The 26,825-nt window shown below is 38.5% G+C and overlaps 1 protein-coding gene across 6 annotated transcripts in view; it reads left to right on the forward strand.

Annotated features, from left to right (window-relative positions):
- The window catches only part of Taf1 (TATA-box binding protein associated factor 1), a 71,923-nt gene that overhangs the window by 26,798 nt on the left and 18,300 nt on the right, over positions 1-26,825 (forward strand). For all 6 annotated transcript variants that reach the window (XM_076918368.1, XM_076918366.1, XM_034485012.2 and 3 more), the window contains 11 exons: positions 4,312-4,490; positions 6,227-6,440; positions 7,602-7,767; positions 8,028-8,239; positions 10,751-10,859; positions 12,051-12,149; positions 13,343-13,520; positions 18,844-18,911; positions 20,892-21,014; positions 22,353-22,445; positions 22,537-22,621. In XM_076918368.1, coding sequence (XP_076774483.1) covers positions 4,312-4,490; positions 6,227-6,440; positions 7,602-7,767; positions 8,028-8,239; positions 10,751-10,859; positions 12,051-12,149; positions 13,343-13,520; positions 18,844-18,911; positions 20,892-21,014; positions 22,353-22,445; positions 22,537-22,621 — 1,526 coding nt within the window. The remainder of the gene's footprint in view (positions 1-4,311; positions 4,491-6,226; positions 6,441-7,601; positions 7,768-8,027; positions 8,240-10,750; positions 10,860-12,050; positions 12,150-13,342; positions 13,521-18,843; positions 18,912-20,891; positions 21,015-22,352; positions 22,446-22,536; positions 22,622-26,825) is intronic.

The raw sequence follows: 26,825 nt of genomic DNA on the forward strand, positions 1-26,825 counted from the left end.
AGCCTGGTCTACAGAATGAGTTCCAGGACAGCCAAGGGCTACACAGAGAAACCCTGACTCGAAAAACAAAACAAAACAAAACAAAAAAAGAAAGTTTAAGCTAGAATATGGAGGTTTTTTTCTTTGAGGTTATTTATATAGTAGATTATGTTGATTGATTTCCATATGTTGATACATCTCTGCATTCCTTGGATAAAGCCTACTTGATCATGATGGAGGATTCTTTTGATGTGTTCTTGGATTTGGTTTGTAAGAATTTTATTGAGTATTTTTTGCATTGATATTCATAAGGGAGATTGGTCTGAAGTTTTTTTCTTTGTTGTGTCTTTGTGTGGTTTAGGTATAAGCGTAATTGTGGCTTCATAGAACAAATTGGGTAGTGTTCCTTCTGTTTCTATTTTGTGGAATAGTTTGAAGAGAGTTGCTATTAGGTCTTCCTTGAAAGTCTGATAGAAGTCTGCATTAAAACCATCTGTTCCTGACTTTTTTTATTTCCTGCCATCTACTCCACTTGGGTGTATTTGCTTCTTTTTGTTCTAGAGCTTTCAGGTGTGCTGTTAAGCTGCTAGTGTATGCTCTCTCCAGTGTTTTTTGGAGTCACTCAGAGCTATGAGTTTCCCTCTTACTGCTTTCACTGTGTCCCATAAGTTCATTAAATTTTAAAAAGTCTTTAACTTCTTTCTTTATTTCTTCCTTGACCAAGTCATCATTGAGTAGAGTGTTGTTCAGTTTCCATGTGTATATGGGATTTCTGTTGTTTTTGTTGTTATTGAAGACCAGCCTTAGTCAGTGGTGATCTGATAGGATACATGGGATTATTTCAATCTTCTTGTATCTGTTGAGGCCTGTTTTGTGACCAATTATATGGTCTATTTTGGAGAAGGTACCATGAGGTGCTGAGAAGAAGGTATATTCTTTTGTTTTAGGATGAAATGGTCTATAGATATCTGTTAAATCTATTTGGTTCATAACTTCTGTTAGTTTCATTGTGTCTCTGTTTACTTTCTGTTTCCATGATCTGTCCATTGCTGAGAGTGGGGTGTTGAAGTCTCCCACTATTAACGTGTGAGGTACAATGTGTGCTTTGAGCTTTAGTAAGGTTTCTTTTATGAATGTGGGTGCCCTTGCATTTGGAGCATAGATAATTGAGAGTTCATCTTGGTAGATTTTTCCTTTGATGAGTATGAAGTGTCCTTCCTTATCTTTTTTGATTAATTTTAGTTGAAAGTCGATTTTACTTGATATTAGAATGGCTACTTGTTTCTTGGGACCATTTGCTTGGAAAATTGTTTTCTAGCCTTTTACTCTGAGGTAGTGTCTGTCTTTGTCACTAAGGTTAATTTCCTGTATGCAGCAAAATGCTGTGTCCTGTTTATACGTATCCAGTCTGTTAGTCTATGTCTTTTTATTGGGGAATTGAGTCCATTGATGTTAAGAGATATTAAGAACCAGTGCTTGTTGCTTCCTGTAATTTTTGTTATTAGAGGTGGAATTATGTTTTGTGGCTATCTTCTTTAGGGTTTGTTGGAAGAAGATTACTTTCTTGCCTTATCTAGGGTGTAGTTTCCCTCCTTGTGTTGGAGTTTTCCATTTATTTATTATCCTATGTAGGGCTGGATTTGTGGAAATATATTCTGTAAATTTGGTTTTGTCATGGAATATCTTGGTTTCTCCATCAATGGTAATTGAGAGTTTTGCTGGGTATAGTAGCCTGGGCTGGCATTTGTGTTCTCTTAGGGTCTGTATGACATCTGTCCAGGAGCTTCTGGCTTTCATAGTCTCTGGTGAGAAGTCTGCTGTAATTCTGATAGGCCTGCCTTTATAAGTTACTTGACCTTTTCACCTTACTGCTTTTAGTATTTTTTCTTTGTTTTGTGCATTTGATGTTTTGATTATGTGACGGGAGGTATTTCTTTTCTGGTCTAGTCTATTTGGAGTTCTGTAGGCTTCTTGTATGTTTATCAGCATCTCTTTCTTTAGGTTAGGGAAGTTTTCTTCTATAATTTTGTTGAAGATATTTACTGTCCCTTTAAGCTGGGAATCTTCTCTCTCTTCTATGCCTATTATCCTTAGGTTTGGTCTTCTCATTGTTTCCTGGATTTCCTGGATGCTTTGGGTTAGGAGCTTTTTGCATTTTCTTTGACCATTGTGTCAGTGTTTTCTATGGCATCTTCTGCACCTGAGATTCTCTCTTGTATTCAGTTGGTGATGCTTGCATCTATGACTCCTGATTTCTTTCCTATATTTTCTATCTCCAGGGTAGTCTCCCTTTGTGATTTTTTTTTTATTGTTTCTACTTCCATTTTTAGATCCTGGATGGTTTTGTTCAATTCCTTCATCTGTTTGGTTGTGTTTTCCTGTGATTCTTTTAAGGGAGTTTTTTGTTTCCTCTTTAAGGGCTTCTACCTGTTTACCTGTTTTCTCCTGTATTTCTTTAAGGGAATTATTTATGTCCTTCTTAAAGTCCCCCATCATCATCATGAGAAGCCTTTCTGGTGTGATGGGGTATCCAGGACTTGCTATGGTGGGAGAATTGGGATTATGCCAAGTAACGTTAGTTTCTGTTGCTTAGTTGCTTACATTCTTGCACTTGCCTTTCGCCATCTGGTTATCTCCAGTGCTACCTGCACTCAATGTCTCTGACTGAAACCTGTCTTTTCTGTAGTCTTGATTGTGTCAGAGCTCCTCAGAGTTCAGTTGTCTCTGTAATCCAGTGATCCTGGGTGTCAGAGCTCCTAGGAGTCAGGCTGCCTCTAGGATCCTATAATCCTATGATCCTGGGTGTGTTAGAGCTTCTGGGAGTCCAGCTTCCTCTATGATCCTGGGGTTGTTAGATCTCCTGGGAGTCCAGCTTCCTCTGGGTATTGTGAGATTGGTTGCAGAGGTAGCATGCAAGGTCTGCTCAGTGCACCTGCTCAGAATGAAAGTGCCAATGGGTCGGGGTATGTTGTCTTCAAGGGAGCAGACCAGCTAGGAGTCAGCTGCTCTGAGTGCAGTGGATCCTCCTCTCTGCTGGGTCAGAATATGGTGTCTTCATGGAAGCAGACCAGATATGAGTCTGCCCCAGCGAGAAGGGCCAGATGGAGGGGGCAGAAGGGGAGTTGTATTCGGGAGGGCCGGGTTTTGGTGGGTGATAGGTCCCTAGTGCACTGCTAGTCTTCCAGCTGCATGCAGCTCTGGGACTTTGGGTTGTTGGGGAGGGTTCTTACCAATGCTCTGAGTGCAGCAGATCCTCTGGGATGCATCTGAGTATGGTGTCTTTCCATAAACAGCCCAGCTGTGTCTCCCAGTCTCTTTAAGTAGCTTGCTTCCCTTCCCTCTCTTCTCATGAGAGTTGGGCATTTCCTATTCTGTCAAATCTTTCTCTGATTTGTCACTTTGTCTGCCACTCAATTAGACATCACTTTCAAACATGGGTGCCTTCTTCTACCAAGTAACTTTACCTTCATTGTTTGGGACTAAAGGTGTGTACTAAGGGCATTCCAGCTAGGGAGATTAAAGTGTGTACTAAGGGCTGAGCTACACTATAACACAATCTTGGGGTTCACAGTGATCAGATATCCTTCAGCACTGAACCCATCATCTGCCTTTTTGCCTCCTGAGTGCTGGGATTAAAGGCATGTACCACCACGCACAACTCTCTTTTTAAAACTCTTTTTTGGGGGGGACAGGATCTTGCAATATAGCCTATATGGGTTTCAAGTCTTCAGCTTGCCTTTGCCTCCTGAGTTTTGGGATTATAAGCATGTGCCACCATGACTGCTGAACCTGTTGTTTTCAAAGTAATTTAGCAAAGGATAATTTGAATATCATGTACTTCTAAGCTTGATTTCTTGGTTCTGTAACAGTACTTGTGGCCTACTTGACCTGGGCCTAGTAGCTTTAAGTGTGTTAATGGGTATATTTTTTCTCATAGTGACTTGTGGAAAGAATAATAGTGTGCTATTAAAATGATCCATGAATCTAAATGTTGTGGTGTACTGAAGAGCTGAGCTGTGTTTGGGAGACTGGGATAGAAAGGATAAACAATTCAAGGCATACCTAGGGGCAGAGCAGAAAGCATACAGAGTCTCTTTCAAGAAAATAAAGGAAAATGACCTGTGTGCCGTTTTCTCAGCTTTTCTCCAGGAATTCTGAAAAAAAAATTACTGCAATTTTGCAAATTTGTGAAATGTCTAGCAAGATATAGTTTTTCTGTTATGGGTTTTGTGTTTCCATATCTTTTTAAGGTTGATTTCTCAATTTTCTTCTCCAGTCCTACCTTGTACACTTGTATTTCCCCTGCCTTTAACTTTTTCCCTCTCTTGCTAGGGTTTTGTCATCAACAGAGGTCTTATCAACTGACACAGATAGCAGTTCAGCTGAAGATAGTGACTTTGAAGAAATGGGAAAGAACATTGAGAATATGCTGCAGAATAAGAAAACAAGCTCTCAGCTGTCTCGGGAGCGAGAGGAGCAGGAACGGAAGGAACTCCAGCGGATGCTACTGGGTGAGAGGACTTCTCAGATAAGAAAAGGATCAAAAATGGGGCTTAGATAACTGTAGACTATAACTGAGTCCAAGCTGAAGACAAAGTAGGGAATGAGTATAGAGAAATTTGTAGATAAGATAGTAAGATTCTACAAATGACTCCAGTCTGTGGAGATAAAATTGAAGAGATGCTGTCAGCTTACTGCTTCCTCTTTCTGTGTCAGTACCTGGCTAAACCAGGCTATTAGTACAATACGTAAAATCAAATCAGCTTTCTAGGCTTTCATCCAAAGTAACAGATTTTTTTCCATGTATTCATTCATTCATTCATTCACTCACTTTACATCCCAATACCAGGTGCTCATCCCCCCATTCCCCTTTCCTCTTCTCTGAGAAAGGGGAGGCCCCTCTGGCTATCACCCCACCCTGCCACATCAAGTCACTGTTGGACTAGGCACATCCTCTACCACAGAGGCAAGCAAGACAAGGAGACCCAGTTATGGGAATGGGATCTACAGGCAGGCGACAGATTCAGGGACAGTACCCACTCTAGTTGTTGGGGCACCCGCATAAAGACCATGCTGCATATCTGCTACATATGTATGGGGGAACTATGCCTAGCCCATGCTTGCTCTTTGGTTGGTGGTTCAGTCTCTGGGAACTTCTAGGGTCTAGGTTGATTGACTTTGTTGATCTTTGTTTTAAAAATAAAGGAAGTATCTGGCTAGGTATGGTGGCAGATATTTTTAATCCCAGCACTTGGGAGGCTGAGGCAGGAAGCTCTTGAATTAAAGGCCAACCTGGGCTACATAGTAAGACCCCCATCTTTAAAAAATAAAGTACAGAATCTGGATGGATTTGCCAGATTGTCTTTGAACTCTTTGAATTTACATTTAAAATTATATGCAAAAGATTGAGATTCATGGCTTGTAGAAGATTCTTAAAGAAATCTTAGATCCTAAAATGAACTAAAAGCCATCCACCAAAAGTTGCAGAAGCTGATGGTGAGGGTGATGAATAATGAGGTTTCCATGATGCTTCTGATTACAGATATCATCAAGCAGGTAGTGAATGTAGATATTGAGAGAATAAAGTCTGAGGATGAAGAGTAGAGTGACCATTTTCATTCATACTAATCTTTGTTGCTCATCTCTGTGAAGCTTTGAAAAATTTTGTAAAGATATATGGCTTATACTATTGTAGTCCTCCAGTTCTTTGCTAACATGATCCTAGAACACAGTATGTACATTACATGGACATTTGTTATAAAGGCAGAATCATCTTGAGCCTGAGCTCTCCATACCTACTGAGTTTAGTTTAGATTTTTACAAGATCTCCAATGGGTTCCTATTCATATTAAAGTTTTAGAAGTATACCTTAGGTAGGTCTTAAGACTAGGCTTATTTCCTTCCTCTCCAGTGCTTGCTTGAATGTTTTCATCAACTATTTGCTGCTGTTAGTTTTCTGTCACCTGCTATTTAGTGGAATAACAATATTTAACTATTGCTTCTCTGTCTCCAATAGAAAGCCCAATACTCCGAGGTATTTCTAGAATGTTTGTATTTAGAAAAATGGGTAGGGGCTAAAAAGGAGTTAGAAAAGACCATATTGGGGGTGTTCTTGTGGCTAGTAGCAACTCTGTTTTTAGTAGAATTGTAGTTTCGTGGTATGTTACACATCTATCTCTGTTGAGCCCCAAGAAGTGGCTGTTTGGGTGTTAGGGAAAGTGTTTAGAAATTGTCTTTTACCTTGCAGCAGCGGGCTCAGCAGCAGGAGGAAACAATCACAGAGATGATGACACAGCTTCGGTGACTAGCCTTAACTCTTCTGCCACTGGCCGCTGTCTCAAGATTTATCGAACATTTCGAGATGAGGAGGGGAAGGAATATGTTCGTTGTGAGACAGTCCGGAAAGCAGCTGTTATTGATGCTTATGTACGCATACGGACCACAAAAGATGAAGAGTTCATGTGAGTTTGATGTGCTGCTTTTGAGTATGGCAGAGAAAATAATAATGATTGAGAAGTATGTGTGTGAATTGTAGTGATAGAAATATACACCATTAGCCCTGGAAATCTGCTGTTATTTAGAACCTTCTTGTCTTTAGATCTTGGATTTGAACAAAGCCAAATCACTAGAGAAATAACCATGTTTACTACATTTAGATTTCGGTAGTTTGGCTCTGCAAAAATCTTAGAAAAGTTACTTCTATAATGTGTTGAGAGCCGAGCTAGCCCAATGTTGGGTGCCAAAAATGTTGGGAGCCGAGCTATCAATGTTGGGACCCACACTGCCAAAAGCCTTGGGGGCTAAGTTGTTAGAGCTCGCACTACCCCAAGCTGCTCTGGTCTGCTGGTCAGGGTTCAGCAAGAGAGAGAGTGAGGATAGACAGGAGCAATGGAGACCAGAGTGCGATTCAATCCCGCTTATTCTTCAGTCTCTCTTCTTCTCTCCATGTCCCTAGTTCCTAGTCCCCAGTGCCTCCAAGTTCCAAGTGCTAAGTGCCTAATGCCTACTACCTAGTTCTTCCGAGTTCTCTAAGTGTCTTCTACCTAATGCCTAATAACTAATGTCAAGTAATCTGTTCCAAGTTGTACTGAACTCTTCTGTCTGCCTCTTGCCTTTTATATGTCTCACTTCTAAGTCACACCCTTAAGTCATGCCCTTAAGTCTTGGCTCTAAATCACACCTTTAAGTCTCACACACCTAAGGAAAATCCTGGGTATCTAAAACAAGATGTTATCATAGTGTGCTCAGCTGTTCTAGGCTATTATAATCAAGTCTCTTGTCAGGGCATATGGCTCAAGATGGCTGCAAGGATGATAGCCGCCTTCTGTTGGCTCCCACAATAATGGGAGGTTTGGGCAGAAGGAATACAGGTTCTAAACCAGTCTGGGTTGCAAAACAATATCTCAAAAATCAACTGCAAAACCTTAATGATTATTCAGGACTTACACTGAGAAATGTTACTCTATACATGTGGGGGACTGGCTAACAAGGAAGATGAAGGTGGCAGACAATTTATTTCACTTCAGCCTGGATGAATTACTTATATTCTGAGTTGGTAGCTTTCAGGGTAGTCATCTTGATTTAAGCTGCTTATGATCTTGTCTTTTTTCCCCGTTATTCAGTCGAAAATTTGCCCTTTTTGATGAGCAACACCGAGAAGAGATGAGAAAAGAACGGCGGAGGATTCAAGAGCAATTGAGGAGACTTAAACGAAACCAGGAAAAGGAAAAGCTGAAGGGTCCTCCTGAGAAAAAGCCCAAAAAAATGAAGGAACGTCCTGACTTAAAAGTAAGTATATTAAGCCAGGTATGGTGGCACATGCCTTCAATCCCAGTACTCAGGAGGCAGAGGCAGGTGGATCTCTGAGTTCAAGGCTAGCCTGGTCTAAAGAGTGAGTTCCAGGACAACCAGGGCTACACAGGGAAACCCTGTCTCGACTCTCCCTCAGTGATGTCTGGTTTTGTTTCTCCCCTGCTGCATATGTATTTTGTTCTCTTTGTGCTTCACCCTGTTTGCCTCTAACATATTGCTATCTTTTTCTGTTGCAGCTAAAATGTGGAGCATGTGGTGCCATCGGGCACATGAGGACAAATAAATTCTGCCCCCTTTATTATCAAACAAATGCCCCACCTTCTAACCCTGTTGCCATGACAGAGGAACAAGAGGAAGAGCTGGAAAAGACGGTCATTCCTAATGATAATGAAGAACTTATCAAGGTTGAAGGGACCAAGATCGTTTTGGGCAAACAGCTAATTGAGAGGTAAGGGATGGCAGGCAAGGAGTGCTGTAGCAAAGATCTGCTCAAGGTTAATGATTGTGGCTGGCAGGGGTAAATGTAGTGTGATTGTTCTTTGAAGTGAAACTAGGGGTTGTAGGAACTTTGAATTATCACAAGTAATTTTTGCTGGTAATGAAAATTCCAGTGAGCATTGGGACTTCCTACTTGACTTTGTACATACTATGTTTTCTAAGTCAATATTTTTCTTCTGGTTTTGTTTGGTTGGCTTTTTGTTTGTTTTATTTAGTTTCAATACAGAGACTCTACCCCTGGCTATCTTGGAACTCACTCTGTAGACCAGGCTGGTTGTGAACTCAGAGATCCTCCTGCCTCTGCCTCTAGAGTGCTGGGATTAAAGGCTTTTGCCACCAAGCCAGGCTAAGTCTTAATTTTTATACAAGTATCCTTACTGGAATAGTTTTTTGTTCTGTTTTGTTTTGCTTGTTTTTTTTTTTTTTTTTTTTTTTTTTTGTGGTACTGGTAGGCACAGTAGGCAAGTAAGTGTTCTATCACTGAGCTGCATCCTCAAACCCTTACACAAATTTTTTAAGGTTTTGTTAAATTACCCATGTTAGCCTCAAACTTTGAATTTTTCTGTCTCAGTCTCCCACATAGTTAGGATTACAGGCATTGATCACCACACCTGGCATAAGAGTAGTTAAGATAAAATGAGAGACTATATATAAAGCAAACTATACTTATGCCCAATCTTCTTGCCCTTAGAGAATTTAATAGATAAAATGGAGATGTTAGGGACTGGAGAGATGGTTTAGTAGTTAAGAGCACTGGCTGTTCTTCCAAAGGACCCACTGGGTTCAATTCCCAGCACAACATGGCAGCTCACAACCATCTGTCCCAGGGGATGTGACTCCCTCCCACAGACATGCATGTAGTCAAAACAAAATGTACATAAAGTAAAAATAAATAAAAATTTTAAAATAGAGATGTTAAAATTTTTCCATTTTAAAAATTATAAACCAAGGTGGGCTGTGGTGGCCAGAGATAAGAGCTTTACTATACTTATCACTACATACACTTCCTAGGTAATTTTTAATTACCTAATTAATAGGTAATTAAAAATAATAAAAAATCTTAAAAAGCAAACAGAAAAAGAAACTAAGATCTTGGTATTGCATATGTTTGTTACCACTGGGTTATCCTTGTTTCTGGGCTTTTTAGTGGACAGAACTAATAAGTATGCATGTGTTTTAAATTGTAACTTTATACTAATGCTTTAATTCACATTTTTCTTATCTTATTTCATATTTTTATCCTTTTCTGATTCCTTTTTTTTTTTTTTTTTTTTTTTTTTTTTTGGTTTTTCGAGACAGGGTTTCTCTGTATAGCCCGGGCTGTCCTGGAACTCACTCTGTAGACGAGGCTGAAATCCTTCTGCCTCTGCCTCGAAAGTGATGGGATTAAAGGCGTGCGCCACCACCGCCCGGCCCCTTTTCTGATTCCTAACGTCAGTATATTTGTCTCTTTTCTCTGACTTGTAAGTGCAAAATAGTTTCAAAATTACTCTACTATTATTAACATGCACAAAAAATCCTATAAAATGAGTTCAGGATTTTTGGAGTTTGTTGTCTGACTTGTAGCTCAAGTTGTACAATAAGATATTTTATGTTGAGAACTTTTGAACTGGGCCAATTCCAGTTACCTGGGAAGAAGAGCCAGGAGGATTGAAAGTTCAAGACCAGCCTAAGCTATAAATTGAATTTAAGGGAGACCAAGAGGGAAGGAGGTGGTAAAAAAGAAAGTAATGAAATCCATGTGACAATGAAGGCTGAAGGGAAGCTATTGGAGGAGACAAAGGGGGCATGAGGGTTATATGCTTACTTAGGAAAATAGATCAGCCTTGGCAACTTAGACATTGTCTCAAAATAAAAAGTAAGGCCGGATGTGGTGGTGTAGTACTTTAATCCCAGAACTTTCTGTGAGTTCAAAGTCAGCCTGTTCTACATTGCAAGTTCCAGGACGCACAGTGCTACATTGAGAGACTCTGTCTCAAAAAAACAAACAAAAAAAATAAACCACACCAAAAAAAAAACCCAATGTAAGTGCTAGAGAGATGGCTTAGCAGTTAAGAGCACTGACTGCTCTTCCAGAGGTCCTGAGTTCAATTCCCAGCAACCATATGGTGGCTCACAACCATCTGTAATGGGATCTGATACCCTCTTCTGGTGTGTCTGAAAAATAAATAAATTTTTAAAACTATTAAAATGTTATATGATTTATTTTATATGTTTGAGTGTTTTGCCTGCATGCATGTAAGTGAACCATTGTGTGTGCCTGGTACCCACAGAGGTCAGAAGAGGATGTCAAATCCACTGGAATTAGAATTACTGTCTAGTTATGAGCTACCATGTAGGTGCTAAGAGCTGAACCAGGGTCCTCTTTGTTAGAGTAACAAGTACTCTTAACCATTGAGCTATCTCTCCACCCTTATTTCTGTGAACTATAAAAACACTATGACAATGTTACTGATTGCAGTGCGGATGAAGTTCGCAGAAAATCTCTGGTCCTGAAATTCCCTAAACAACAACTTCCTCCCAAGAAAAAACGGCGGGTTGGAACCACTGTTCACTGTGACTATTTGAATGTGAGTATCTGCATTTTCTTCTTATCAGATGGATTCTCATTGATTCCTCTAGCCTTCTGTAGCATAGTTCTGTCAGTGTCAGATGTTCCCTATGTTTATTCCTTGAGCATTATATATATTGTTCATTATACAACTTATTAAAACGTATGTATTTTTTTTCAAGGGCTTCTCTGGGTAGCCCTGGGACCTTCTCAGAACTCACTCAGTAGACCAAACTGATCTTGAACTCAGAAATCTGTCAGCCTCTGCCTCCCTAGTACTGGGTTAAAGGCATGTGCTATCATCACACCTAGCATATGCATATATATATATATATATATATATATATATATATATATATATGCTGGTGTAGTACTTTAATCCCAGAACTTTCTGTGAGTTCAAAGTCAGCCTGTTCTATATAGCAAGATCCAGGACACACAGTGCTACATTGAGAGACTGTTTCAAGAAACAAAAAAACCAAACGAACAAAAAACCCAAAAAACTGAACCACACCAAAAAAATAATGTAAGTGCTAGAGAGATGACTTAGCAGTTAAGCCATCTATACATGGTGTGGTGTGTGTGTGTGTGTGTGTGTGTGTGTGTGTGTTCATCTGTGTATATGCCATGATGCACAAGTGGAAATCAGAGGGCATATGGAGTCAGTTCTCTACTTCTTTACCTGGAATCTAGAGATCAAATTATGGTCACTGTCTTTTAAGGCAAGTGCCGTTATCCACTGAGCAATCTTACTGCCTGACCCTCTTTGATGTACATTATTATTTTGCCTGCATGTGTATAAATAAATCAACTAGATGCATGCCTGATGTCAGAAGAGCCCAGAGAAGGTTGCACTATGGAGTTAGCTGTAAGCTACTATGTGGGTGCTGGGAACTAAACCCACGACCTTTGCAAAAACTTCAAGGTATCTTAACCATTGAGCCTTCTCTTCAACTTTCCATCTTCCCCCGCCCTAACTTTGCTTTTAAGATTTGTTTCCCTCTAGTCCAGGATAGTCTAGAACTTACTATGTAATCTAGGCTGTCCTTGAACTTACAGCAATCTTCCTACCTCATCCTTCAGTTACTAAGATTATAGGCTTAAGTCCTTTAAGTCTGGCATTATTGAAGATTTCTAAAATACATCAGTATATTTGAAAATATTGGGTATTTTTGTCTCTCTAAAGTATTCTGATTTTTTTGTTTTTTAGAGACCTCATAAATCCATCCACCGGCGCCGGACAGACCCGATGGTGACACTTTCTTCTATCTTGGAGTCTATTATCAATGACATGAGAGATCTTCCAAATGTGAGTTCATTGCATTTGATATATAGAATAGGAAAACAAAGGCCCCTTGCTTTTTCTGTTACTTCAGCTAGATGGCAGTAGTGTGTATACCGTTGTATCTGGAATTCTTAATTCTTTGGGATTTTTGTATGTTTTTAAATTATTTAATAGACTATTAGGTGATGAAGACAGAATGCAGGCATGAATTATAAGAGGATATAAAGCTAATTTTTTTCTAGTTTCAGCTCAATATTCTTTCTTTTTTGTGATAGATATGTAAATTCAAATTTCTGGGTATTAAAGTAAAAAGAATATTTTTAAAAAATTATGTGTATGTCTCTCTATGCATATGCAAGTGTCCTTAGAGGCCAGAGGCATTGAATTACCTAGAACCAAAATTATAGGAGGTTCTGAGTCCCCATACATAGAAACTGGGAACCAAACTTAGGTCCTCTGGAAGAGCATACTGTGCTATTATAAACACTGAGCATCTTTCTAGCCTCCAACTTGTATGTCTTACAAGACTAGCTTTTGCATTCCATGAGTGTCTAATATATATGGAACTAGGAAGACAGTTTAATAGATAAGAGTACATACTACCAGGGCTGGATAGTTGGGTCAGTGGTTAAGAACACTTGTTGCAAAGGACCCAGGTTCAAAACACCCACTTGGAAGCTCACCACCTCCTCAGGCACCAGACACACATGAGGTACACAGACTTACATGTAAGCAAAACACTCATACACATAAAATAATAAACCCAAAAATAATTTTTAAAAAGAATATATACTGCACTTGTAGAGGATCCTACTTGGTTCTTAGCACTCATGTGCTCACAGCCATCTGTAACTCTAGCTCCAAAGAATTCAATACCTTGCCAGGTGTGATGGCTGATGCCTTTAATCCCAGCACTTGGGAGGCAGAAGCAGAGTTCTGTGAGTTCAAGGCCATTCTGGTCTACAAAGCAAGTTCTAGGACAGCCAAGGCTACACAAAGAAACCCTGTCTTGAAAATCCAAAAAGAAAGGTAGGGAGGGAGGGAGGGAAGGAGGGAAGGAAGGAGAAAGAGGAAAAAGATAAGAGGAGAAATGGTTTAATGACAGAAACAGAATTACTATATCTAAAAATTCCCTTGAGAATTGGTAAACTTGTAAGATATAATTGGCTGTTTTAAGTGTTCTTGCTCACAAACAGTGCTGACTCTTGTTTCCACAGACATACCCTTTCCATACTCCAGTTAATGCAAAGGTTGTAAAGGATTACTACAAAATCATCACTCGGCCAATGGATCTACAGACACTCCGTGAAAATGTGCGCAAACGCCTTTATCCATCTCGGGAAGAATTCAGAGAACATTTGGAACTAATTGTGAAAAATAGTGCAACTTATAATGGTAATAGTCCCTTGTTCTTTGACTGCAAAGGTCACCTTTAAGATTCTTGTTGTTTCTTGCCCTCCTTTCCTTCTCCCTCTTGGCTGCAGCCCCACTTACTCATATGAGAGCATCAGATCTCATTATGGATGGTTTTGAGCCACCATGTGCTTGCTGGGATTTGAACTCATGACCTCTGGAAGAGCAGTCAGTGCTCTTAACCACTGAGCCATCTCACCAGCCCTACCTTTTAGATTCTTATCCCCTTGCTGGTTCTAAATTCAGAGTGGATAAGAATGAATGAAAAGACTATAATGTGCATTTTTTAGTATGCACATCAGGTAGTGTACATTTCAGTCATATAATAAGTGTTGCTTGTTTTTAGTTTTATTATTTAATCCTTTTTGAGACATGGTCTCACTATGTAGCTCTGGCTGGCCAGGAACTAACTATGCAGACCAGCCCAGCCTCAAAATCACAGAAACACTTTGGCCTCTTCTCCTAAATTAGTGCTAGGATTAAATCCATGTTCTGCCAGACCCAGCCTCTTTCTATTTAATTAATATATTCTCTGTTGAATTTGAAACATTGGGTATAGATGGACTCTACAAAGGATGTTCTTGTACCCATATTTTGTTTATTTTAACTCAGTCTGCATTTTTGTTACAGGGGCTAGATATCCATTTTGTTTTAAAAAAGAACAGGAATGGCTGGGAGGAAGAAGTCAGTGTGCATTAATTCATATATAAGTGCTGACACGCAGAGTATAGAGTAATACTAATACAGCTATGATGGATCCATAGTTTAGCATCTCATGACCTTTGCTGATTTCTCATGTATAAACAGGACAATAATGATAACTAGATTCTGAAGCTTTCCACAAGCCAATCCAACTTACTTATCAAATTTCCTTTCCAGTGACTAGCTTCTGTGCCCACTGTAGACTCTAATCAAATATGCACCATTATATTTTATTTGAATATGCCAAGGTACTTCTTCATGTCTTTATAATCTTTTTTCCCTCTTTCTTATGTTCCCTGATTGCGAAAAAGGAAAAAAACTGTTTTGTTTTTGGTTTTTGATCCTTTCTGTTCTGGAGCACAGTGAAATCAGCTTTAAAGCTCTTATCCTGTAATTATTTATATATCCGGCCAGTTTGTGGTTTATTAGAAATAGTGTTATTTATGTTGACAGTTTCAGAGCTGAGCAGAGTGTCAGATTGTTTACAAAGGAAGAAAGAGGAGGTTGGAAATGGTGGCATATGTCTGTAATCCTAACATGTGGGAAACAGAGGCAGGAGGATCAGGAGTGCAAGGTCATCCTTAGCTCCATAGCAAGTTGTTTGGGCTACATGAGATACTGTTTCAAAAATAATAAATAATGCCAGCCAGGCACCTCAACAGATAAGGCTTACAACCTGAGTTCAATTCACAGAGTCTGCAGTGGAAGGAGGGAACTGACTCTTGAAAGTTGCTAACCATACACATGTCATTGCTTATGGACCCACATTTAAACCGCGCGCACACACACACACACACACACACACACACACGTGCACACACACACATAGATACATACACATATACATATATACACACACTCTCTATTTATAAATAAAAAATAAAAAATAGAAGGGAATTAAAATAAAGCCCCATGGTGAGATGTATGTAACTCAATGGTAAAGCACTTAACCAGCACACATTAGGTTCTAGGTTCAGTCTTCAATAGTAACAAAAAAAGAGTTTTTCACAGCCTTACATCTTTTATTCTATGATTCACTCTTCTGACTTCCTCACATGTCAATGCTGGTGATGGTGAGAGTAACAGTGACATGAAATGTTTTTGTTTGGATTGTCTACCTCCCCCCACAATATTTCAGCTATTGTTTATTCCTTGATACCACCATCCCCACCTCTTTGGGACAGGATCTCTACCTACCCAAGCTGATCTTGAACTAGCTGTATAGTTCAGACTGGCCTCAAACTTGCTCTCCAAATGCTTTGCTTTCTCGATTACTGTGACTACAGAGTTGTACCACCATAGCTAACATATTTTCTTTTATGGATAATAACTTTTTAGAAATTAAGTTAATGAATATTTTGGATTTGTCCACTTTAAAACTAACAAACGTTTGTGAACATTTATGTTTAAACTTTAGACATTTGCTTTCATTTCTCTCTTGTATATGCATAGGAGAGGAATTGCTGAGTTATAGGATAGCTTTGACCAGCATCTTGAAACCTATTTTCCCAGGTTCTTGAGTAGCTATATCACTTTGTAGTTCTACCAGAAATGTAACATGCATTTCATCCACATTCTGCCTTCTCCTCATCCTCACCAACACCTGTTAGTCTTTCTATTGTAGTCATCCTAGTTTGTTTCAAGTGGCACATCATGTGTATTTATGTCTTCTTAATGACACTGAGAATCTTTGCATGTACTTAGGATATTGTCCACCTTTTCCTTCTCGATGCTCTCTTCTCTCATTTCCAGGAGTATTTTATATAGCATTTTTTTACTTTTCACTTTAAAGAAGATTTACTTTATGTGTATGTGTTTGGGTGTATGCATGTGATTGCAAGTATCTATAGAGGCCAGAGGCTTTGGATCACCCTGAAACTAGAGTTATATATGAGCTACCTGATGTGGATACTGGGAATTGAAGTGCAAGAGCAGTCCACACTTTTAATCATCTCTCTAGCTCTTATTCTTTTCTTACTACTTCAGCTCCTTTATGTCCACTGATACCCCTATCTTTCGTCTCTACATTTATTCAAGGCTTCATAGCTTTGCTTCCAGGTATTTGCTAGACATGACAGTTCTCATTGTCCTACTGGCAATTCATTGGCTGATTGCCTGTGTAGATAAAGAATTTTGCTGGCTGCCTAGTTATACAATCTAGAAATTTTAGTCACAATTGATCCCATGCTCCTTTTTTCACACTCAGTCCTATAAACTATACTATCTGCATTTTTGAACTTGTCCCTTTCCTTTTTGTCACCCTTGCTACTTGGTTAATTGAAGCTCTTGATAGCTCTTGTTTAACCTCTTGCAACAGTTTCCAAATAGTGTTTTTGCTTTAATTCTTCCTATTGTTGACAGGATGGCAATTCTCCCCTAGAACTCAAATTTAGGCAATTACAGTCTTAGACTAATAGGTGTAGCACAGAGGTAGAGCACTTGGTTAGCATGTATGATATCCAAGTATCATAAACAAGTGAACAAAGAAAAGAAGCATCATTTTAAAAATGAGTTTAAAATACTCAGTATCTTTCTAATACCTATACTATTGTCTAACATTGTCCCTTCTGAACTTTTCAAGTTCATGTCCTATCGTTCATATATATATGTATCAAAACTAATTGTGGCCCTGATGAAATATACTGTTCATGTTTATATGAATTTGACTAATTAGTTCTGTATCTGGAATGTCCTTCTCTGTTATATGCCTGTTGAGCTTCTATTCTTTAATAGCTACCTAAATGTGAGTTAGAACAAACCTTCCTTACTTGCCCCGAGAGCAGATTTTTTGCTTTCTTTTTATTGTACTAAAGATCAAGCTGAGAACTTCCAGCATGCTAGGCAAGTACTCTTAGCTATAGACCAGCCTCCCTTTTAGTTTTTATTTTGGAATGAGGTCTTGCTAAGTTACACAGGCTAGCTTTGAACTTTTCTTGTAGTCCAGCCTGAGTTTAAACTTGGATCCTATGCCTCAGCCTCCTTAGTAGACAAAATTACCAGCCTGTGTCACCAGTCTTGGTTTCCAGTTAGCAGATTTGATATACATGGAAATAGAATATGGTTTATATGCAATCATTGTATTTCATTTATACTGGTAGGTTTTTTTTAACTTTTATGGAAACTAAGACAAACTTTAGTGTACCTACTCACTAAATTTAACGATTTGTCAGTTTGTGGTGAGTCTTGTTTATTATAGATTTTCTGACTGTATCATTTCAGTCATAGATATTTGATAGGGTTGCACTGTCCTGCAATGATTTCTTTTTCAAGTCATTTTCTTTGACTAATCCAAGATCTTTCTATAATAGGAACTCTTAATTATCCTTATATTCCCATCGTTGACCTTGTCTTAGACAAGGCATAAAACATTTGAATGACTAACCAAATACTGAAATAAATACTAGGGCTGAGGTTAAGGCCCTAGGGGTTACTAACAAGAATTAGATGGAAGAAAATAATCTAGTAAATGATACTGAAAAGAAGTGGTCAGATATGCAAGTTCGAGCTGTGTGGTGGTGGTGCAGGCTTTAATCCCAGCACTTCGGAGGCAGAGGCAGATGGATTTCTGAATTTGAGGCTAGCCTGGTCTACATAGTGAGTTCTAGAACAACCAAGGCTGCACACAGATACCTTGTTTATAAAAACTAAAAGAAAAGAAGAAAAAGAAATCCTAGATAGATGAAAATGTTTTGGGAGTTTCTTTTTAGGTTTGAGATGGTTTCATTATATAGTCTAGGCTACCCTAGATCTCTTAGTCCTCTGGTTAAAGCATCTCAAATGCTGTGATTATAGGTGTGTGTCCCTGACTTCCAGCTTAAAATATTTTAACTGTTCCAAAAATGAGCTTAAGTGAAGCAACTATAAGTAGAGGATTCACAAGAGAATTCAAGAATTTTCTGAAGCTCTTGGAGAGGTTTTCTGGGAAACTGAAATAATAGTTTATATGCTGAGAATCTGTCTACTAGGCAGAAAAATAAAAAAAGATGTTCATTGATCTCTTTACTATTCTTAAACACATTGTTCTTCATCCGCAGAATAATTTTCAACATATTAAATAAAAGCAGCAATAAAGCTGGCTCATGCCTTTACTCCCAGCACTAGGGAGACAGAGACAAGTGAATCTCTTAAGTTTGAGGCTAGCTTTGTCTACAGACAGTTCCTGGCTAGCCAGAGCTACATAATGAGACCCTGTCTCAAAAAATCAAAATGAACAAAAAAAACAGCTGTCATCCAAGAGTACATAGTCACAAATAAAGAACAGTTAAAATTCATTCATATTGTCTACCCACTGATATATTAGGCACCAAAAAATGGAGTAAAGACTGGTAGTGTCTGTACCTTGTGTGGTAGCAACATACCTGTAATCTCAAGGAGATAAAGGTGGAAGAATCTGAAGTTGAAGGTCACTCTCAGCTACATAGTGAATTCAAGACCAGCCTGGGATAAATGAGACTTTATCTTAGAAAAATAAAAAAGGAAAAGACTGCTATATCTATCTCAGCTGGTGCCTGGGACTTTTTTTTAGGTTCTTTAGTAAATGTATGAAGTGTTGGAAACATGTGGCAACTTTGATTTATAATGGCCATTTCTTATTCCTCTGTAGGGCCAAAACACTCACTGACTCAGATTTCTCAATCCATGCTGGATCTCTGTGATGAAAAACTCAAAGAGGTAAGAATTAAAGATAAGACAAAGTAGTGAGCATAGTGACATCCATCTAGAATCCTAGAACTTGGGAGTTGGAGACAGGAGGATCAGAAGTGTGTAATATCATCCTCAGCTACATATTGAGTTCAAGAAAAGCCTAAGCTACATGGGACTTGGACTCAAAAATCAAAATAAATAATTTTTTTTTAAATAATGAAGCTGGGCAGTGGTGGTGCATGCCTTTAATCCCAGCACTTGGGAGGCAGAGGCAGGTGGAATGAGTTCCAGGACAGCCAGGGCTACACAGAAAAACCGTGTGGGGGCTGGGGGGGAGAAATGCTGTGGTGTATGAAGGTGAAGAATAGTGGAGTTTAGGAACTAGTGTATTTAACAGAAACAACAGTACCCAAGGGAATGACAAATCTTGGTGTATTTGAGGGGTAGGGATTTAGAAATTATATAAGCACTATCTTCTATAGATGGGAAAGCCAAGTCTGAAGAAGAAAATTCCTTACTCTGGAATCATTCAGGATATAATAATCAGAACCTAGTAACTTTAGAAAGAATGATGGAAAATGACTTCCCATGATATCTCCTTTAGCTTACATTGCAGCTTGTTACTATACCAGAGAAACATACTGAAAATAATGAGATGCTGCCTTATCTAGCTCAGCTGGCTTTGAACTCAGTGTGTCTAACAGTTACCTTTAAGTTCATAGTGCTACTTTCCCCTCAGCCTGCCGAATTCTAGGGTTATAGGTCTGTCTGAGCCACTAGTCCTAGAAACAGTTTAATTTTTAAAACCTAATCTAAAAAAAATTAAAGGAAAATCATCTGGACTGTTTTGTTGTTTGTTTTCTTTCCCTGTATGCTTGAAACTAAACCCAGAGTCTTGCCTTCCTAAGTAAGCACTCTACCACTAGGTTACAGCCCTCTATAAACCCCTGTTCTTACCAAAGAAGATTGTGGTACCTTAAAAGTTTATAAAAGCACAGGTGATAATGAAGTTTGATACTGGCATAGATGGCTTAATGAAAGAGAACATGATTGATAAACGTGGAAAATTTTATCACCTTGGTTGAGATAAATTATATGTTTAAGCCACAGTTACCTGAACATAGTGATACATACCTGTGATTGTAGCACTTGAGAGTCAGAGTCAGGGCAAGTACAAGTTCTGGGTCAGCCTGGGCTATATATTGAGACCCTGTATCAAAATTAAAAAACAAAACAACCAAAAACACCCTCCCCCTAATTAGATTTTTCTCTGTATCTGTTAGAATGCTAAAGTCTTGTATACAGTATGGAGATTCAATATTGGTACACAAGGGGGGTATAGGTAAGAGGATCAGAAATTCAAGGTAATTTGTGGCAACACTGCAAGTTCAAGGTTAGCCTGTGACTGAGGAGACCCTGTCTCAAAAAAAGTTGGGGGGGGGGGGCTTATGAGACTAAGGATTAAGGATACAGTGAGAACACAGAGGATAGGGTTTTCATACTACACAGACTGAAATGAATTTGTTTAATTAAGTTTCTTTGTACAAGTCACTAATCAAGCTGGGGTTGTATATTAAATGTGAAGTCGGCCTAGGTTACATTGGATACATATCTTATTAGAAAAACAAACAAAAAGAGCCATTAACTAATGGTAATGTTGTTCTATATTCTTGGCATTCATTTTATATAAAAGACAATGTTATAAAAGCCAAATTTGCCAAAGATACTGTTGTTGTAACAAAACTAGTGATGTCTGGACCTTTCTATTCTTGGTGCTATACGAGAATGGGATGTAGAATATGAGATTTGCTGACCTGTTCCTTTGTGATCCTTTAGCCAAAGTATCATTTAACTAGATTGACCTGAAACTGGATAGTAGATAATTCAGAGGTAAATTTTTGGGGACTAAAGTCATAGACAACTAGTTGGACTTTAAATTATCTTTAGCTTTTCTGTGAACATCATACTTCAGGAAAACCACTTTCATTTTGTTTTGCTTTATTTCAGAAAGAAGATAAGTTGGCACGTTTAGAGAAAGCTATCAACCCCTTGCTTGACGATGATGATCAAGTGGCATTTTCTTTTATTCTGGATAACATTGTTACTCAGAAAATGATGGCAGTTCCAGATGTAAGTAATTTTCATGCCAAATATTGAGAGGATAGTAGTAGAGGATGGAAAAAAGTGCATGTGTATATTAAGAGATTAAAATACATGTGTATATTAAGAGATTAAGATACATGGGGTGATGTGTGTTCCTAGGAATTGAGATGTAATTTTAAATATCAACCTTTTACTATGTGAATTCATTATCATTGGAACTAAAGATGCCAAGTGTCTTTGAATATTAAGAGGTTCTTATTTCCTATTGTCAGTATTTAGTATTTGTACACTCTTTGGCCCGGGAGAGCAGAGCTGTCAACGAATAGTAGGTTCTTGATTTAGAAATGCTCATATACAAATAACACTTTCAACATTTTTATTACATTTACTTACATTTACTTGTGCATGTTGGGGAGGAAGGTATAAGTCATGTTTTGCGTATGGTGAAAACAACTTGGTAGGGTGTGGTAGTACAACCTCTCATCCCAGCACTTGGTAGGCAAAAAGCAGGTGAACCTCTGAATTCATGGCAAGCCAGGGCTACACAGTAGGATCCTGTCTTTTTTTTTTTTTTTTTAATCCCTTGGGAAATTGGGCTTCTCTTCTAACCTGTGAGTTCTAGGAATTAAATTCAGGTCAGTGGGTTGTTGATAAGCACCTCTACCCACTAAGCCATCTTGCATGTTCACAAAAAACAAAAATACTCAACAATTACTCAGTTTGTTGTCCTTTTTGTTTAATTTTTCTCTTCTTTTTCAACCTTTTATGACAAGGCTATAATTTATCATACTAGTTCTAAGGACTATTTTACATATTGACCCCCCCCCAGAAATTCTGTATTAAATATTCTGTTGCATATAGTCATAATGATCTGTGTCTATAGTGTTAAAATTTTTCTAGATGGGGCTGGGCAGTGGTGGCGCATGCCTTTAATCTCAGCACTTGGGAGGCAGAGGCAGGCAGATTTCTTGAGTTAGAGATTAGCCTGTTCTACAGAGTGAGTTCCAGGACAGCCAGGGCTACACAGAGAAACCCTGTCTTCAAGGGGTTTCAAACCCCCCCCCCCAAAAAAAAATTCTAGATGGAACTATGGAATAAGGACTTTTATTCTAGTTTATAAAACTTGGCCTTTTAACACAGAAATAAGATTTCAGTTGTAAGTTTAGAGGAGGGATTCTCACTTTATCTGGATGTAAGAATCCTTAATGAGACCCTGAAATTACAGATAATTTTGTGTGTGGATTCATATTTCTGTAGAATGAGTCTATATTTTTTTATCAGAAATATTTATAACTCAATGAAAATTGGGCCTCTTTGGTATAAGCAATCGTTTTCATTTGACTTCCCATGCTTTCTTTTTACTAGTCTTGGCCATTTCATCACCCAGTTAATAAGAAGTTTGTTCCAGATTATTACAAAGTGATTGTCAGTCCAATGGATTTGGAGACTATACGTAAGGTAAGTGATTTTTTTTAATAATCAGTGGCTTTGCTTTTTATAATAAATATCTTTGTATGTGTAACTGAGTGCCTGATTGTTTTTATCATAGAATATCTCCAAGCATAAATACCAGAGTCGAGAGAGCTTTCTAGACGATGTAAACCTGATTCTAGCCAACAGTGTTAAGTACAATGGTGGGTATTTATTTTTTTCTTTGTCATCAGTCTTATCTCTCCAGTATTAATTTGCATTACTAAAATTCTAAGGCTTAAGCAAGTTTGAGCAGTAATAGCTAAATCAAGTAACTTAGTTTACTTTTTAAAATTTTGTTTCTACATTTATGTATTTGTGCTATCCTAGTGTGCTTTTGGAGGTTAGGGGACAACTCAGAGAGTTGGTTCTCCGTTTCGATCATGTGGGTTGGAACCTAGATTGTCAGGTTCAGTGCTGAACTATTTGATCTGCTCAGTTTTTAAAGTAGGTACATATTTTAGTGTGTGTTCTTTAAGAATCATGGAAATCAATCTATCCTTACTTTTGAAATTGTGTAAAGCATAGGAAAATGAGGCATTAATGAAAATCAAATGGATGTTCCCTGTTCTTTGAGTCATTGTTGTGTTTCTATAAGCTTTGAAAAGTTACATCTCAAAGTTACATGCAGCTGAGTCTGAAATGTGTATGTAGCTGGCTATAGACCATGGCAAACTTTGCTGTATGTAATTTTGCTCAGCACCTGAATTGATGGAATAATGTGTGCTAAACACTTTGCTAGCTGCTTTATCTTCTGATAGTAAGGATGGTCTCTGTGTTCAAGAGCTTTATACTTCAGTTGATATAAACAATTAAAACAGATCTTGACAAGGGCTATAAATAAAAAGATATACAACCTGCATTACTTTAATCTGAGGGCTAGGAAAGACTTCATAAACTAGCAAAAGTTAAAATTTTTTTGTTTTTGAGACTTGGTTTCATGTATCATAGGCTGACCTTGAACCTGTTCTACACTTGAGTTCATCTTCTGCTCCCACCTCTCATGTTTGTGGGGCACCAAGCATGGCTAAGTCATTTTTTTTTGAGACAGAGTCTCACTATGTAGCCCTGCCCAGCTTGGAACTCACTATGTAGAGCTCATAGAGACTAGCCTGTCTCTGTTAGGATTAAAGGTATGTGCCACCACACTCGATCCAGAAAATTATTATAATTAAAAAACTTTTTTAAGGGCCAGGTGTGGTGGTACATACCTTTAATCCCAGCACTTGGTAGGCAGAAGCAGAAGAGTCTCTGTGGGTTTGAGGCCAGCCTGGTTTGCATAGTGAGTCCAGGACAGCCAGGGCCAGTTACACAGAAAAACCCTATCTTGAAACAACAACAACAAAAACCCATAATATTTATATTTTAATTATATGTGTGTGGGTGTGTGTGTGAAGCAAGGTGCCTGTGGAGGACAGAAGGGTGCGTGAGATCCCCTAGAACTGGAGTTAGAAGTGGATGTGAGGTGCCAGACATGGGTGTTGGAAACTGAAGTTAAGTCTTCCTCAAGAGCAGCAAATGTTCTTAACCATTTGAGTCGTCTTTCTAGCCTCAGGAATTTGTTTTTGAACTGAGTCTTAAGGGATGTTGACTATCATAGTTAATTACTGAGCACCTACTATGCTGAACGATAGTCAAGAGGAAAAGGATGATGAAGTTCCAGATAGACAGCCAAATGCAAAAATACATAAAAATGCTTTAGATGGGAAAGTACAAATATGTTTGACTTGAATATAAGGTGATGGCTAGGTTTGACTATAAAACGATCAAGGTAGATAAGACTGAGGTTGAAAGGCCCAGTAAGTCACACTAAACCAGTGGGAGAGGAGAGGGATATAGTTTTAGTAAATACCATTTGGGAAGTTATCAAATAATAAAGTGAAAGAGAGTGAGATTTGGAGATATTAGTAAAGAAACTCTTAACAGTACCCATGTTGAATAATAAAACTTAATAGCCTGGACAGTTAAGAAGCAGCAAAAAGTCCTGGCATGGTTGCACATTCCATTAACCCCCTAGCACTCAGGAAGCAGTGACAGGCAGTGAGTTCAAGGATAGCCTAGTTGGTCTACATGGTAAGTCCCAGGATAGCCAAGGCTCCAAAGAGAGACTGTTTCAAAAAAACCAAAATGATATTGGCAATGGTGGTACATGCCTTTGATCCCAGCGCTAGGGAGGCAGAAGCAGGTAGATCTCTGAGTTTGAGGACAGCCTGCTCTACAGAGCAAGGTCCAGGGCAGCCAAAGCTACATAGAAGATACTGTCTCGAATAACAAAGAAAGAAAGAAAGAAAGAAAGAAAGAAAGAAAGAAAGAAAGAAAGAAAGAAAGAAAGAAAGAGAAAGAAGGAAAGAAAGGATGGAAGGAAAAAGAAAAGAAGCAAAAAGAATAGAAAGGTAGGACAGATATATAGGTAGTAAAAAATCAGAATTGATACTTCATAATTGGACCACAATTGATACGTTCATAAAATGTTCTGTGTGTTTGTGTTTTAAGTGGAACATTACAGCTGGACTATATACAAGGAAAGCCTTGTGGGCCAAGTATGGTGATTCACACCGTTATTTCTAGCACTCAGGAAGCAGAGACAATCAAATCACAAGTCTTTTTGTGTTCTACATAGAGTTCTAGGCCAGCCAGAATTACATAGTGAGACCCTGTCTCAAAAGCAAACATCAAAGAGACAATGTTATAGATTATAACCTAGGATATGTTTTGATAGAATGGAGGTATAAACTATTTAAAATGAAGTTTTACAGTGATTTTTATTTAAGTCTTATATTTTAAAACTGGTTTTTGAGATGAGGGAGGGTCTTACTGCCTTGCTCGTTTATTCACTTTATATCCCAACATCCAGTTTTTATTTAATTTTAAGTCCTTCATATATACCACATTATATACAAGACTATTTCTATAGAATTTCAAATTTTCATTCTTCTTTAAATGATAACCAGGTTTCTTTGAATATGCAGTATTTCTCCACCTTTTCATTTCTCATTCGTGTTTCATTTAGGGCTTTTTGTTTTGTTTTGCTTTTTAGATGGTCTTGCTGTATAGCTCAGACTAACCTCAAATTGGTCATCTTCCTCAACTTTCTCAGTGCTAGGATTGTATAGTTTTATACCTCTGCATCCAGGTTTTTACTCCAATATAGCTTCTACTGTGCCGAGTGTGTCTTAAGTGAACAAGGTCACAGAAATCCCCTTGATAATAGGCCATTTATAGTCCTTATCTTGATCTTACTCCAAGAATTAGTCACTTCCTTGAAACTACTGTGATGAGAGCTGTCCTCCTTTAAACCTTTTCAGTCTCCTTGCTGATTTTCTTACTCATATACTTCAACTACCATCTATTTCTTTATGACACTATTCTAGACAAAGATTTTTGCCTCCAGCCACCTGCTTAAAAATGTTCTTTTTTAAAAATCATGACTACATGTTTGTGTACCATGTGCATGCAGTATCTCCAAAGACCAGAAGAGGCTATCAGATTCTCTGGGAGGTGGGGAGGGGGAGGAAGAAGGAAAGTAAGAAAGAGTGCAAGCGCATGAGCTACCATGAGGATGCTAGTTGCCAGTGCTCTTAACCATTGAGCCACCTCTCTGGTCTTATAAAATAAGTATTAGAAAGGCCAAAGGGCCAAAGATGAAAGCACAGCACCTGGAAAGTGAGGTGGTGTTGTAGAATGAATGACAAGGATGAAGTCCATTTCAAGTATAAGAAAGCTGCTAAGATCAGATAGATCTAGGGGAGTTGGGTTTTGCAGTGTTTCATCACTTATTGAATAAAGGCTCAATAAGTGTTTCCTGTTGATCTTTATCAGTGGTTCCTTAAATATACTTTTGTAGTACTATATGCTTTATTGAAATTTGAAGTTTGGGCTAGGCATATTTTTGGGTGACAGCATAACTTTAATCCCAGCACACTATAAGCAGAGGCAGGCAGATCTCTGAGAGTTTGAGGCCAGCATGATGGTGAGTTCCAGGCCAGACCAGCTAGAGTTTCATAGTGAATTCTACTTCATTGTATATCCCTGGCTAGCCTGGAGTTCCCTATGTAGACCATTGTACCTGTCTTACAATAAGTGCTTAAAAAGGAATATTTAGCTGGGTGTTGGTGACATTTGCCTTAAATCCCAGCACTTAGGAGGCATAGGATCTCTGAGTTCCAGGCCAGCCAGGGCTATATGTAGGACTCTGTCTCAAACAATAAAAACAAACCTAAGTAGTAATAGCCTCTTTTCTAAAAAATGCCATTTTGTTTGTTGAAGACAGGGTGTCAATTTGTAGTCTTGGCTGGCCTTAAAACTCATAGAGAACTGCATGCTTCTGCCTCCTGAGTGCTGCAATTAAAAGCATACACCACCACATTC

This window comes from Arvicanthis niloticus, chromosome X (assembly GCF_011762505.2).
Source record: "Arvicanthis niloticus isolate mArvNil1 chromosome X, mArvNil1.pat.X, whole genome shotgun sequence".
In the NCBI taxonomy this organism is placed as follows: Eukaryota; Metazoa; Chordata; class Mammalia; order Rodentia; family Muridae; genus Arvicanthis; species Arvicanthis niloticus.